This window comes from Streptopelia decaocto, assembly GCF_964273445.1.
Source record: "Streptopelia decaocto genome assembly, chromosome: 1".
NCBI lineage: Eukaryota > Metazoa > Chordata > Aves > Columbiformes > Columbidae > Streptopelia > Streptopelia decaocto.
The window spans coordinates 181,616,437-181,632,537 of NC_138663.1; the positions used below are offsets into that span (position 1 = coordinate 181,616,437).

At 40.7% G+C, this 16,101-nt stretch overlaps 1 protein-coding gene across 2 annotated transcripts in view; it reads right to left on the bottom strand.

The window, feature by feature from the left end:
• The window catches only part of HTR2A (5-hydroxytryptamine receptor 2A), a 30,809-nt gene extending 14,945 nt beyond the window's left edge, over nt 1-15,864 (bottom strand). Inside the window, exons 1-3 of one of the 2 annotated variants that reach the window (XM_082043483.1) lie at nt 15,567-15,864; nt 14,424-15,078; nt 9,531-9,731 (exon numbers count right to left, since the gene is read on the bottom strand). In XM_082043483.1, coding sequence (XP_081899609.1) covers nt 9,531-9,731; nt 14,424-14,838 — 616 coding nt within the window. In that variant the 5' untranslated portion in view covers nt 14,839-15,078; nt 15,567-15,864. Of the gene's footprint in view, nt 1-9,530; nt 9,732-14,423; nt 15,097-15,566 lie in introns of both variants that reach the window. The other variant, XM_082043484.1, reaches the window with a different exon arrangement.
• Nucleotides 15,865-16,101: the final 237 nt, after the last annotated feature.

Sequence of the window (16,101 nt, forward strand, 5' to 3'; positions counted from 1 at the left end):
GCCTGTTCCAATGCCCGACAACCTTTTCCCTGAAGAATTTTTTCCTAATATCCGATTTAAACATCCCTCTCTCTCCATCATCACATCTGATGGCTTGGCAATGGTCACAGTTCAGGCCCCTAGGAGAATAGATTTGGGGATAGTTGTGCTTTGGGAAAGAAAGAAATACTATACATTTGTAACAGGATCTTCCTGGATCACACATTGTCAGTCTGCCTTTTTAGCTATGAAGCCCCTGAAGGCTCCTCAGGGCTAACTTTTCTATGCTATACATGCTATGTACACAGTAACGCTTAAAAAAGATTAGATAGATAGATAGATAGATAGATAGATAGATAGATAGATAGATAGATAGACAGACAGAGTAGCAAGAAGCTAGAACTTATGGAAAGATCTTAGGTATTCCACTGTGTTAAGCAATGAATGTGATGGCTGCTGGAGCAGTCTAAGTGACAAGATCCTCTATTATCCCGGTTTTTATACTTCTGGGCTTTAAATTATTACTTGATATGATTTGTTGAATGCTGAATATTTACTTAACTCTGCCTTGTTCCTCCTCTGAACTGAACAGAATTTTCTATTGATATCTCTCTGAGATTTCTCCAGCAGTGCTGCTTGGCCTTCTTGAGTAGTTTAACAGAAGACTGAATGTAACTATCAGATAAGTTGTTTATTTATTGTTATTTTTTAGCAACAATTTTGCACTGAGTCTGAAGGGCACAGACAACCAAAACTGTAATTCTTCTGGATTTCCTAGACCTCAGACCAGGTCCCATTTTAATTTACATCTCTTATGGTTACTTGCAGAGGCTGCTGATGAAGCAAATGATCAGCTTCTTACTAGTTATACAAGGATGCTGCACCAATGGCTGGACAGTTATTTGGGTAAATGTCCTAACGTGATGGATAATTTGGAAGCAAAAAAACAGGACAAGAAGCAGCTTAGAGACCTGCACTGGTCTGAACATCTTGACTCAAGATCCTGTTCTTTATGCTTCACTGCCCACCCAATGGGTAATGCCCTTCACCCTGAATGACCTGCTCTTTTGTCAGATCACTCAGTGCCCTGGTCACATGTAGAAGATGGCAGGGTTGAAGAAGAGATGAAAAAGTGTTAGAGCATATATTTGCCATCTACCGATGTCTACGTCGGTGCTATAGCACAATCCCTAGGGCTATCTTTCTTGCTAAATATGTCACAAACCACCTTGAAAATGAAAAATAAATACATGACCTACCCTTGCAATAAGAAATGGCTACTCTGCATGCTGGACGGACCTCCTCATGTCCTACAGTAGTATACAAGGCAGGCTTGTTTAACCCTGGGAACATTCAGCCTAAAACTTTTGGGCACTTTGACACACTGCTCATTCAGTGCACCTGAGACCTAAAACCACAGTGTTTATCCTGGGATGTTCACAGTTCAGTCCAGACTATGGTCCTAGCAATAGTGGTCAATTTGACATGCCAAAACTTAGATCAAATACAAAATCATGGTGAGGGTTATCTTCTGCTGAGGGGAAACAAGTCTTCCCAGTGGGTGTGATTTACTTGCAACATAAGTGCAGGGCTGAATACCATGAAATACATAGTTCCAATTTTGATCATCCAGAAAAGAGATCCTTTATTGCGATGCCTCAGCCTGCTTTCAGGATGTCACTGGAGTTTGACAGACCATTTTCCATCAATGACTCTGGAGGACATCATAGGATAAACCAGCTGACAGGTATTTCTAAATTTGTTGTAGGTAATTAGGAATATGTTGTTTCAGCTCTGACAAAGCCCGAGACTTTTATTAGCTGGGCTGCTACTTAGAAATGGTGCCAATAGCATGGGCCAGAAATGCATGGGGAAGGTTAATTGCAGCCTAAGTGTGCAATAGTTTGCAATGTTCCTGCTAATTGGGCTAAATGTAAGGATTTCATTTTAAAGCAGAATTCTGTGATATGTTTGTTTTTCCTAGCATTATCAAATGCAAAATCTGGCTTAGTTAAAATTTGATGCTTTAAAATACATAAAAGAAGCTGTGAAATTGCACTGTATAATTTTAAAATGAACAAAAATTTCTTTGTTCTTGACATTTTCTTTTATGCAATACAGTGCTACTTTAACAACACTATTTTTAATTTAGAAGGCGATTAAATGCAATTACAGTGTACAGATGACAGAGTCAATAAATCCTAACGTGATTCCTTTTCTGCTTATTTATATTGCATGTGGCTTCTGCTATGCAGAAATCCCAGTTCCTCTAGTTAGAGATGCTCAGGTAATTCCTTGGTCAATATAGGATCCTTTTGAGCATGTACTGTTGTGGAGACCTACAGGAAGAAGACCAGAGCAGGCCTGTGAACATGTCCTTTCTGCACTTTCCAATACCTCACATAGCACTTTCTGCAGAAAAGAGTATCCTGAGGTAGGACCTAAGCTCATCCTTCACCCTCTGGATGGGGAATCCATTCTGGATTCTTGTATGTATTTCACACTGTGCTGGGTACGCAACTGGCTAAAAAAATATCATCTTTTGGAGAAGGAGGAGTAACTTAAAATAGGTACTGTGGTGTTGCTGCCTTTTTCCTTAAAACATTTCGTTTACTCTGAAGTATCTTCCAAAGAGAGACTGGCCGATTACAGGTCATATTGCCAATGAGGAACGGTTACTTATTAATTCAAAGAAACCTGATAGTAGGATCAGCCTGGTCCAATTGAACATAATGCTTTTTTGCTGTCAGCTTCAGGGGAAGGAGAGCAGGGTCCTTATGGTCTTCAAAGCAAATACAAGTTTAAAAAAAAAAAAAGACAATGAACAAATTCTGTCATCAGTAACTTGACTAATCAGGTGCTTTTCACGTAGCTCTGGTATTAAAAATACAGCTCTATTGTTTAAAACTTGCCCTTAAAAATATTGCCAAAGCAGAAAGAAAAGCCACATGTTAATGTTAATACTAATATTGTGAGCACTCCTCATTCCTTTTTACCTGTAAAGCAGAATGTTTCTTGCAAAAGAGGAGCTCACAAAATGGGTGTGTCCCTTTTTCAGAGGCAAAAACCTTCATCTCCTGTTAATCAGTAATTACACAAAGAAAATGGTAAATCTATGCACAATAATTATTCTTCATTTGTCAATATATATGTACTGGTATAATGTATTCTTCCCCATCCAGATGTATGCCAGGTTGCTCCATGTCTCTGGTTTGCGAATGTGGCCATATGGATTTTTATGTTGCTTCTTTTTCTCTGTGTTTTCAAATTTGGAGGATTTAGAAAGCAGTTCAATCATTACCATTCCTTTAGCATTTTTTCATAAAGAAAAGCACGAGGTTCGTAACACCTCATCATCAGAAAATGAAAAAAATATATACAAGTTCAAAGTGCAAGCTTTTTTAACCTTCACAGTTATGAGAGGGAGATATGTGTGGTAAGCTGTTGGGATGCTGGCTGAGATGTGTTCACTCTTCTGGGAAGAACAAATCAAGAAAAAGATTCTGTTGTATGGGAAACACAGGAATCATTTACATCAATGAACAAGGTAAATATGATATTTATGTCTCTTTCTCAGAACCATCTTATGTAATGTCTCATAAACAGAATGTACGTGCTAGCCAACTCAGAAATGTGTATCACAGCACTGAATATTAGCTTCCCTTGAACAACCTACCCATGAAGCATTATTTACTCATTAGTTGTCACTGCTGGTGGGGTCATTAGTATAGCAATGAACTTTGTACTGCCATGACTGTTAGTAACTATGGAGCTTCATACATTGTGTCTCTATAAAATGATACAATGAGGATCCTATTTCTGTGACCTGGTGTTGAAGCTCTAACACTTCATTTATGAAATATTGTGTCTTGACCCTTCATTATAGTCAATGCAAATTTTTCTATATTTTGTGTCACTATTTTTGACAGCATCTTTATGGCATTTTATTTTTATGGTGGCATCTACATTCATAAATGGGAAGGGTCCCAGGGGATTGTCCAAACACAAAAACTATAAAGTTTGCCCTTGAGATCTTCCATCTGTAAAGAGCAAACAGTATGCTCACTCTTTGGGAGATGGTTTCATGGGTATGATACAATGAAATGTCAGCTAAGGAAATGATTATAAGTACTGCTAAGAATCCAAAGCCAAGTTTTCCGAAGAAGAAATGGAAGCAAAGTGAATGACTACATGGTAAAGAGAGTAGTGTCGCAGATATTTCAAGTTTAGCTCTAGCATTTCCAAATGTAGGTACTCAACTTTAAATTTATATTGTCAGAGTATGGTGCTGCGTGTAATTATTTGCAATTTTGCATATTTTGGCAGTGTGTTCCATGTTATAACAAGTGATCTTTTCCTGTGCCAACCCATCCCTAAAATAAACTAGAATTAAGTGGCAAATGATAACTATGTCATCTGGAAGAAATGGAGGATGTGGTTGATCCAGAACAGGGATTCCCAACCTGAAGCCCCTTGGCTATTTTTGCCTTTTGAAAACAGTAAAGGGGCTTTCAAACGAAGGCTGTCCTTGGCAGAACTGAGTGGCTGATGTGCTAAAGGACGCCAAAGCTGTCATCAAATGACAATGCTGGTGGTTGTCCTCTCCAAATCCCAGTTGCTTCCCTGGCCCTTCATACTCTGTAGGACAGCAAGAAGTCATGGAGATAAATGGCAGGCTGCCTGAGAAGAGAGAGAAAGCCTCTGTGTCAGCATAAAGCTTCCTGCTGCCAAATCACCAGTGGGCTCAGTTGCACTGGACTTCTTCATATACCTGCAGGTAACTTTTCGCACTTTGGAGAATGATGCTTGACATGCTACGGTATTTCTTTATTTTTGAAGCCTTGAAAGCAATGGCAAAATTTTAAGAGAGTTGTTCTGTGGGAGATATTTCACCAGTTTCAGCCAGTTCCACTTCGGACGACTTTTCTGCATGAAAAGTGCTGAATAAATCTGAGTTGTTAGCAACTGGGGAGAGCAGAGACTGCCTGGAGGCAATGAACAGATGTGTAGGCTGAGTGAGAAATGATAAGAGAAAACTCAGCTAAGAGGATTTGGGTTTCATCAAACTTCACATTACTTAGACCATTAATAGAGCAATAGAGAGAAATAAGGACTGAGGAATGATATATATATAAGGGCTTACCGTTCATGACTGTAATTCTTTTATGTGGCCTTTTCAAGGATTTTTAAAGAAGAGAATGATGCATTTTTGTCCAGTTGCAGAGCAATAGGTTTCTTAGGCCCACTTAGGACTCAAAGGTGCTTTACCTGTATTTTTCAGCATAGCCTCTGTTTACAATTCTGTAGAGTCCAGTTAAACGCTATTCGAAATTCAACTCTAATTTTTCTAGGTAAGGGAAATGCTTGGGCTTTTTACACCTGTTCTCAGTAATGACCTCTGTGCTTTAAAACAAATGGAATAATTTTCAGGGTTTAACTGGCTTTTGCCTTCAACAGCTACAAATAATCTAATTATCTGGCCACTCTGGGTACTGGATGATTTAAGAATTAAAGACACGATTAGAATCTGTTACACTAATTAGAATCCATTTTAAACCAATTGCCTGTGGCATTACATGGTCTAGTGAAAGAAAGGCTGCTGGCTAAATGCTTTTCTTCCACTAAGTGCAAACCCAAATATTAGTATGATTTAGTTTTTTTAAATAATCTAAGAAAGTCAAGACTTCAGAAGTCAAATAAATCAAATCATCTGTCCTTTTGTAATGCTTTTAAAAAATATTTCATATATCACTGAAGCCAATGGAAGGAACACCACTGATTGATTGATCTTTGGATCAAATTCGCTGAACAAATTTGTGAATTTAGTGAATAAAAAGAAAATTGTGACTTTAGTGAATAAAAAGAAAATTATGAATTTAGTGAATGAAAGTGTTATTACTTAGGTAAGTTGGAAGTCATAATGGTAGATTGAGAAGCACTTGGAGAACTTTTGCATGCCCCACAAAACAAACTAGAAGCCATGCCCCACAAATCAGCTAGAAGTATTTGCAGGAGCCAGTGATCAGGTGGATAACGATGATACAGCTGACATAATGTTCCTGGATTTCCAGAAAACTCTGACAATGCTATTTTGTCAAAGGCTGTTAAAGAAATTAAACCCTAGTGGCAGAAGAAGAAAGGTCCTTTTGTAGAAAAAGGATGGGTTGAAAGACAGAAAACACTGGGTAGGATTAAATGGTTTGTTTCCACAGTGAGCAGGGTAGAAGGTAACATCCAGGAGCCCTCTATGTTTATCAGTGCTGTTCATCCCATCTGTGACCTGTCTGCTTGGACACTGGAGCTGAGTAAATGTGCTGTCAGCACACAACTGTTGGCTGTAGAGAATTGCAGAAGGTCCTCATAAATCTCAGCTAATGGACAGCAAAGTAGCAGAGAAAATTCAGTGCTAAGAAGCAAAGAGTTGTAGGTTAGTTGGAGGGAACCCTATCTAAATATGCAAAACTATTTGTCATTACTCAAGAAAGAGAGGAGTGTCATGAAAATTATTAGAGGACTCGAACACCTCTCATTATGAAGAAAGGCTGAGAGAGTTGGGGTTGTTCAGCCTGGAGAAGAGAAGGCTCCAGGGAGACCTTATTGGGGCCTTCCAGTGTATAAAGGGAGCTTATAAGAAAGATGGAGAGAGACTTTTTATCAAGTCCTGTAGTGACAAGACAAGGGGCAATGGCTTTAAACTGAGAGTAGATCTAGTTTGGACATAAGGAAGAAGTTTTTTTACTATAAGCGTGGCTGGAATGGGTTGCTCCATCATTGGAAGTGTTCAAGGTCAGGTTGGATGGGGCTTTGAGCAACCTGGTCTAGTGAAAGATGTCCCTGCGTGTGGCAGGGGCATTGTTCTAGATGATTTTTAAAGGTCCCTTCCACCCCAAATGATTTATAGCCCTGCCATTCTAAGTAGCACCGAAAGCATGCAGATTAGTAAATGTTACATGGAGCACGTTTTTGTTCAGAAAACATTTCCTATTAGTAAATGATATAGAACTTACATGCAAAACACTTCATTCTTCAGAAACCATTTCCTGTCTGTTCTGACTTGGATCATGGCAGATCAGGACAGGGTCAATGACAGACTGACAACCATTTGCACGGGTGAACTGGGATCTATCAAGTTTCCTTATAATACTGGCATTTTTATTCTATATGGTATAGCAACACGCCACGGTGCAATCTCAGTCCAGCCTGGCAGTGACTAGCTCAGCAGATTCTTTGCAGTTTGCTGTGTGTTTGCTTCCCTGTCTGTCCTCTGGAGGACATCACATTTGTCATTCACGACACAGTTGCCAGGCTGGGAACTGACCTGTCTTCCTTGAGCTCATCTCCCCATGGCCCTTGCATCCACAGGACTAGCAAACTGGCTCAGCATCACTTCATTCCTGCACACCTCAGCATGCTTGCCTGCATTCATTTATATCTATTTAACCTACTCACTGTTTTGATGGCAGGTGGTGTGCAAATGGGATGGAGTTTACCCTATCTGCCCCAAAATTCTTCTGGCATCCACCATTCCCTCACATGTGTCCTTACCCAGCTGCAGTAAAGCAGAACTCTTCACTCTTCACTCATCCCACACTTGAGTGCTTTCCAATAAAATACAGAGTTGTATTTTTCAGAGGTATATAAATAGAGACCATGTTGCTATCACTTGCTGTAGTAATAACAAATAACATCTGTGGCTTGTCTGATCACTGTTAGAAGAAAATTCTCTAGAGAGCAGAAAAGGTGTTTTTACAATGGGTAAATTGTTATCAGTTATTACTGCAAAGAATAGTCCTAACTTTTGAACTGAAATATCAACATATCAAAGAACTAAAGCCTCCTGCTACAGGACATAAACTGTGTTCTAACTAAAAGGGCTTAAATAATACATTTTTCTGGAGTCATTTAATAGTGAGCTAATTCAGATACTCTGGCAGTGAGCTGCTGCCTAAAAAAAGACACTGAGCAGTGTGGATTGCTGTTTTGCCCCTGGAATGGTCATTCTGATCCTTCTGTAAATTTATTTGTGTTTAAAAAGGACAGTTATTTCACACACGCCAAATACAGGCACCACACACAAATCCAGACAAAAACAGTATGTACAAATTGAAGTAATGCTTGACTTTTTTAGTTATATGGAGAACACACTGAAAATTCTTGTACTTAGCAGTGTCCAAGATTGGAAAAACTGGACAAAGTAACATGTTTTCTACTGGATTGATTAAAAAGTCACTGATATAAGTGATATACAAGGTATGATTTGTCTAATCTAAATGAAGACATCTACATCTGAGTTGCTCCAGGCCTCCTTTATAGTAGAGAGCTAGGGTGGAGTTCACCTGGCTGGTGCAAGACATCTAAATCTGATCACCTGAATGCACCCTGGAGCCACACATGATGCTGTTGAACCTCACCATATCTTGAAGGATGCAGAACTGTCCTCCTGTTGAGTGCTCTTCCTATTTCTTGCTGTGCAGCAGAAAATACAGCTATTTTAAGCCATATATATCCTGAACTGCTTTTTCTCAGACTCTGGACCAGGATCAAGTAGGAGAGCAGAAGATGATTCAGAGCATCAGGCAGGCACAGTGTTAGGCATCGTCTCCTTTCCTTCCCCTCAGAAGGATGATAACAAATCACAATTACCCCTTGCAATAATTTTTATTAGCCAGGGAAGAGGCTAATTACCTTTGATTGCTGGCAACACTTACCTCTTGCAGGGCAAAAGTGTGAATTTTTTCCTGATTCTGAATAAATGAGCTGCCAATGCTCAGGGGGATCTACAAAAGCAGAATAGTTGAAAGGGAACTGTGCTTTCAACATGTTTGAGAACCTCCATCCCGGGTGTGTGAGGACATCCCTGATAGCATCAAACACCAGCTCCCATGCCATGAGAGTGCTCTGGACCGAAGATGCTGCCACCATGGGAACGGAAGAGCAACACTCCTATGCCTGGTTTTGAGTCTCTGAGGTTTTCCATCACAAAGAGATATTAATCTAGGGAGCCATTCATGGCACCTATTTTAGGCTGCAACTCTGAGCTGTCCTGTGGAGAAACTTCTCTCATTTATGGCGAACAGAGAGTATCTAATGCCTCCTGAATAGGATGCAATAAATAGCCTGCCCTACACACTGAGAAAGGCAGAAGAGATCTGCCCATAAGAAACACCTCTAAGCAAATTACCCTCATAAGAAGTTGGGAACAACTGACTTACATAAAACAGGGAGATTTTTTTTTCATTTGAGATCATTTTTTCTTTTCAGACATTAACGTAATGGTGGATAATCAATATGGGAAATAAACACATCTTTAAAACAAACTTGAACCCAATAGTCCTATCACTGATGTATATTCTTTCAGTGACAGTGCTGCTCAGTTCTCCTCCATTTCCTGTTGTTGATTTCCATTGCATAATTACTACATTACAGCACTTCTTAGACTGTGGCAAGCAAAATACTGCAGGCAGGGAATACAGATTTAGACTTCAATGTATGTCAAATCCTCTCAAAGGCTAGAAATCTGCAATTACATGCTGAAATATTGCCTCACTTACCAACTGATATGGTCCAAACAGCAATTATTTTTGCAAAAGCCTTAGTTCTTGAGTTAAACCGGCTGTGATGAATGGGGTTTCGAATGGCAATATAGCGATCCAGTGAGATGGCACAGAGGTGCATGATGGAGGCGGTGGAGAAAAGCACATCCAAGTAGATCCAAATGGCACAGAGCTTTCTAGGTAGAGGCCATGCATATCCTGTACAAGACAAAGTTGACATCAGCTAAGAATATGACATACACCTTTTGTTGTGACACATACATCTTAGTGCATGTATCTTTCTAGGAGAAGCTGGTGGGAAGTGACGCTTTCAATAGGACATGCCTGACACTGTTTTAAGAAACCTTCTTTTATTTGCTTGCAGACTTCTAATTTTGTAGCTGTTGAGATTAACTCTGCTTCTTTCCCAGGGTACAAGCAGTGTATGTTTTTTTTCTTTTCTTTTTAATTCTATTTGCAGACGCTTGGTGTTATAATCAACCATTTCTGGCAGCAAATCTATGGAAAGAGAAGCAATTTTGTCGTTGTATTCCTGCAAGTTCTCAATTTTGTTTTAGGACTTTTTATCCACATGATTACTGCATTATTAGTACCTGCTGATATGCAAAGGTGCCTGAATTCTGAAACCGAAACTTTCAATTTAGTGGCAGGTGAAGAAAGAAGTGTATTTTGTTGCATACCAGTGATATTTATCTTGCCTGTCTTTGGGTACCTACCATTTACTTCAATAAGGATATTCTCTGTATCAATGAATATTGATAGGCTCCTCCAGAAAGAGGAATCCAAACTAAAAGCATTAGTGTTTACCAATATCCAGCCAACATCTTCGCTGCAAACTGAGCCTTCCCTTTTTTCCTTGTTCTTTTCACTAGCCATGAAGAATAATTGATCACATGCCTTTCTTGAAGCTATTGGAAGATGGCTATCCTGTCTTGCCTAATTTTTTCTTTTCCAGACTAAGCAAAGCCAATTCCTTTATCTTTTGCTTGCAGATAATGCTTCTAAAGCTTTTGTGCTTCTTGTTTCCCTGTCCTGGAATATATTTAATTTATCCACATTTTGCTTTTCCTTCAGTAACCAAAACAGGAGTCGTTACTCTTGCAAAGGCCTCCTGACTGGTAAGTGAAATACAAGATCACTTCATGGGTCTTGCAGGGAATGTCCTTACTTACACAACCTGGAATGATGAGTGTCTTCTGTATAAAAATATCATACTAGTGACACATGCTCAGCTTATGATCCATTTTGAGAGCCAGATCTCGTTCGGCATCCCTGAAGCCTGGACGAATTTCCCCAGCAGTAGTTGGTTTGCTGTCTTTTTCCTAAGTGGATATCTTTGCATTTATCCTCACTGAATGTTATTTGTTCATTTCAGACTTTCTCTTCAGGGGTTCAGGTGATTGTTGATGATTCTGATGTTGTCCCTCTGAGTGCTTGTAACCTCTCCCAGCTTGGTGCTTTTGGAAAGCTGTGTAAGCTCATACTCTATACACTGTCCAAGTTGTCAGGAGCAAATGCTGAGCAGACCCAGGCTAAGCAGAGCCCTGCAGGACTCCATTCAAAGGCCCTTCCTAGTCCTGCAGGGAACCATTAATAACTCTCCTTGGAGCAGGTTTTGCAGTTAGCTGTGTCCTTAGCTTGTTGTGATTTTATTTAAAGCATATTATCTGAGTTGCCCATAACAGTGCAGCATAGGGCAATGCCAGAGCAGGTATTGAACACGCTGGTGTTTCAGGGGTGTGTCTGTCTCCTTTGGAGATGATACAATACAAGATTTGCAACAACAGGAACAGAGAGAGAGGCAGAGGAGCTAGGTCTGTGTCTAATTAAACTTAGGCTCAGGCAGCACTGGGAAGACCTATTTGTTGGTGCTATTTGACTGCTGTAATATGAGCTTACCCTGACAAGTCATACAGTATTTATGAATATGTTTTATCTTGTTTTCTGGTCCTCCAATGGGGAATCCAGTCTCTGGAATGTGTTACATGAAGGTTTGCTTTCAGGGGCATGTCTTCCCAGCAGGCTCTCTGTGTCAGGCCACCCCAGTTTACAGAAGGAAAAGCAACGAAGTATTTTTACACTTGACAACATGCGTCTGTTCTCTTGCTTTAGTGCCCTTTAGGAACATGTTTGTTGTATCCCTCTAAACCTCCTGTCCTTACTCTAAATGTGGATGGAGCAAGGACAAAACAGTATCCATCAGATAACAGGGCAAAGAAAGGGCCAAGTACATGATAGGAGCCAACTGTAGATGCAATAAGAGTTAGGAAGGCTGTAAATAACATTCTCCAGGCAGGCCTTGGGACATTTTATGTGTCTTTGCCTTATGCTGCACTCTGGCCACTGTCCAATTCAGCCCTCCATGTATCCAAAAGGAAACAAAACAAAACATAACAAAACATGGCTGCAATTTAAAGATTGGGTAGGCCATCTCTAAGGTGCAGGATTTGATGTGGTCCATAAGAGGCAAGGCAAGGAGGCAAACACGTGAAGTTATCCAGGATGGTTGGGCTGCTGCTTGTTGGCAACAGGAGGTTTTGAGTGGAAGGCTAAGGACATGCTGTAGAGAGAGGAGAGAGAAGAGTGAAGAGAGAGGAGAGAGGGGAGAGGAGAGAGGGAAGAGAGGAGAGGGAGAGGAGAGTCCATAGGCCGGGAGGTTGCCGAGGAGGCCCAGTGCACCATCCTGCCTGGTCTGAAGCTGAAGCTGCATCTAAGGTCAGCACTCAGCTGGTCAGCAGCCCTCTGAAATGCCTGCTCTTTCCAGTGCAACAGGGAGTTACACAGAATCTGCCAATAATCCTGACAGCTTCTCAGCACTGGCATGGGGCAAGTCTCTGAGGCAGGAGCAACAAACATCTGGAACCTGACATGTGATTGGGTGGGAACCAGTGCTGCTGTTGAACTCCATGAATTCTCTGCTCTGTGGGCACATCACCTTGGTGGGAGTCTTTTTCTCCAGTGGAGGCTCACACTGTTGGGTGGATGGAGAAGCCTGACTGGCCCAAAGACTGCGGGTTGGGCAGATGTCTGGCTGGTGTGGCAGGGCATTCGGAATGGGAGTCGTCCACAGTAGCTGTAAAGCTCTCAAGAGGGCAATCATCTCTCTTTTGAGCAAAACAATTCCCCTTCAAGGGGTTGCAGGGCGGGTGGTGAAACACCCTTGTTCCACAGCCTTGGAGGTACTCCAGCCGAGCGAAGCAGATGCAAAGGCACTCCATTTGGGCTCAGGACTGTCAACATGGGAGATGTGGCTCACGCTGGCTGTGTCCTGGCCTTTCTCTGAGCAGCTGAGGCCAAGCAAATGCTCCTGTATAAGGGGAGATTTCCCTCTGCAGCATCATTGGTTGCCCTGGAGAGATTGGGGGTTCACCATGCCAAGACAGCTCTTCTGGTACCCGTGCACAACACCAGATGATTTTTCACGCCAAGTTACCCTGCAAAGGCCTCCCCTTCTTGACCTGGCAAGGGAAAAAGCAGGAAGAGAGGAGGGAATGCCAGCACACTGCCTTGCCTGCAGCTTTAGGTGTCCTGCTGCTCCTTTGTGCAGCCATCAGAAGGGAGGACAACACAGTCTTCCTCCTGCAACAAGGATTTCGGCTTCGCTGCATGCAGGAAATCCCATGTCCTGACCTCCAGATTGCTTCCAAGACGCGGATTTCAGGTGCCTCTTTCCTCAGCAGCAGAGCCTGGCCAGCAGGAGTCCCTGTTGCATGTCTCAGGGAATCACTCCGAATTTAAAAGGGTTTTGCTAATCTCACGCATCGGAAATTTTCTGCTCCCACGGCTCCCTTTTACACTGTTTCTCCCGCCAAAGGTAATTGCACCACTAATACAGTAAATCACAACGTTATGCCGTCACTGATGCCAAATACAGTTTGAAAATGCTACTGAGGGCAATCTGTGTAGAGATACTGAAACTGGGAAATAAACTTTCAATTTTCTGGATGAAATCTCTCTTAAATCACAGGCTCATGCATGGACCTTTAGTTCCAAAATAATGAAGCAATAGAAATATTTGCAAAAACCTCACTTTCCTCCTGATGTTGTCCAGTTTCCCCTTGAACTGTAGCAATTCAGTTCTGGCACTAGAAATTTTGTTTCTCAAAGTTTAGGGATTATAACAGTCTGACAATATTGGTACTGAACACATAGGCTGCTGCTTTTTTCTACGTGAGATGTGCTGCAAGTGATTTTGGTGAAAATGAGAAGAAAAATCTGCTACTAATGACCTACAAGGGTATGAACTGTAAGTCATTATTCACTTAATTGTTAAATGACTGCTTTTAAGAAATCATAGCTTTGCATTTGTAAATGTTACTAAAAATTAGGCAGAATTAGTTCCCATCCATTTTTGAATTTCCACAATATTTATGCCAGCGTTTGCTGGTAAGTAGATGTCAAAGTAGGGCACTGGTTTTAAGAAAATTATTTACATTTTTGTTACTTCATTAAAAGTAATTGGAGGGGCTGCCTACTTTGAATCTAAAGGTAGTCATTAGTGCTTCTATGCATATTTGCAGAGCAAAGTAACTGGCAGGACCTTACATTCTCATTAGGAATATTGAAAATTACTAGCCACAGAAAAACACTGAAAGAATAGAGAGAACAAAGCACCTTCATATACACTTTGAAACAATTCCTTCAGCAACAGATTAATAAACTAATGTTCTGGACTGTGTTTAAAATGTCTGTCACTAGAAATTTAAAGTAGGAAAAGATTCAAGTACTTCACCTATTCATACATCCCTTAACCAATTACACATATTTCAGTTTGTATGGAGCGACTACAATTTTTTGTGGTAAGAGAATGAAACAATAAAAACAACAACATGTGCATGCAATGTTTAAAGCTTCTCAATACATGCAGTAAGTTACACAGCTAATACTCACCGTACAGTATGGTTAACATTGACACAGGCATTACAAGGAAACCCAGCAGCATATCAGCTATTGCAAGTGACATTAAAAAATAGTTAGTGGCATTCTGTAGTTTTTTCTCCAGTGACACAGCCATGATGACAAGAATATTTCCAGCAATTGTTAAAACAATCACTATGACTGTCAGCAGAGCTGGCCAGTTTTTCTGTGAAAGCTGAAACAGAGAAGAGTAGCACGGTGGAGTCATGCTACTTTCACTCGAAACATTGGTTAGGTTTTCAGAGTCCACAGTCAAGTTAAAGAGATGTGATGCATTAATCTCTCCAGCTCCATAAACATTTCTGTAAAGTCTTCTCTCATGATTTATTTGTATTAAAGATTTTGCAGTTGGGTTCGCAGAGTTCTCCTGATCACAAAGAATATCCATTGCGAAGTCTGAAACCGGTGGGATAAATAGTGAAAAACAGGAAATTATCGCCCTTTGTCACCATCGGGCTTTATATTCCTCAGTTGTCCATGCCAGAAGTTGAAGGAGCACAATCTTTTGTCGACTGTATTTTTGCCACTAGCGTGATGTAGAAAAACATACCAGAATTACTCTGAATGCTGAAATGTTTTGTTTTCAGTTCCATAGGAAGTCCAGTGTAGGCATACATTGAAAATCCAGCTGAAAAGCAAAACCAAACTGTAGGATAGAGAATGTGGACTTGAGGCTTCAGAGAGCAAAAATGTTGGAGAAATAAAAGAGAAAAAACTTTTGCAAACCACTAGGACTCCCCTCTGGAGCTACATCTTATTGCTATTGGTAACTGTAATCACACAATTTTAAACACAGCAGTATTAAAATAGCTTGCCATACAAAACAGCAGAGCTCTTGCTTCCCTATTAAGAAAGTTGATTAAAGATTCCATCCAGCATCTTTCTCTTGAAATAATTAGACATGCTCTTATTTATAGTTTATCCTTCATAATATGGCTGATAGTTTCTGACTTCTGTTGTATTTCAGTATCACTTTCAGCCTCATATCAGAGATTACACATTCTGCTCCATGCTAGTTTTTATAGCTAATTGTACCTTTTGGCCCAGCCTGGCTTCAAAATGGAAATTAAACAGGTAGATACTATGTTAAAAAAATAGAATTTAAGGAAGACTTACGTTGTACATCAGAGCCCACTCTCAAAATGCGATTAGGTTCACTTTGTACAGATTCACTATATTCTTCATTGTGTTTAGCCAGTTTTGCATCCCTTTTCCTCAGTCTCCTCCAAAATGGTGGTATTTGGAATAGTTTTTTGACTTCTAAACTGCACACTTGAGTGAAGCCAGCTCCTGTGCTGCGAGGCTTGTTCTTTTCTTCTGAGAGATAGGCTGCTTGCCGACTCTTTCCTTGTGCCTTTCCCCGCCCCAGGGCAAGCTATATTTAAAATAATAACAATATCAGAGCCCTTCTCAGAGTGACACAAAAGAAAGAGCACACACACACACACACACAAAAAAAAAAGCAGCCTGCACAGAGCAATTACTGATTTCAACAGGAATGGAATTTCTTGCTCGCTGCCTTGTTCGGTTTGTCAGACCTCCCACTATCGGGATGTCACAAACTGCAAGGTAGCAACAGCAGAGGAGGGCAGGGGAGGGCAGACCAAAGAGGGACTTTTTGGTAAACTAGCAGCTTTTGCAGTGTGTATTT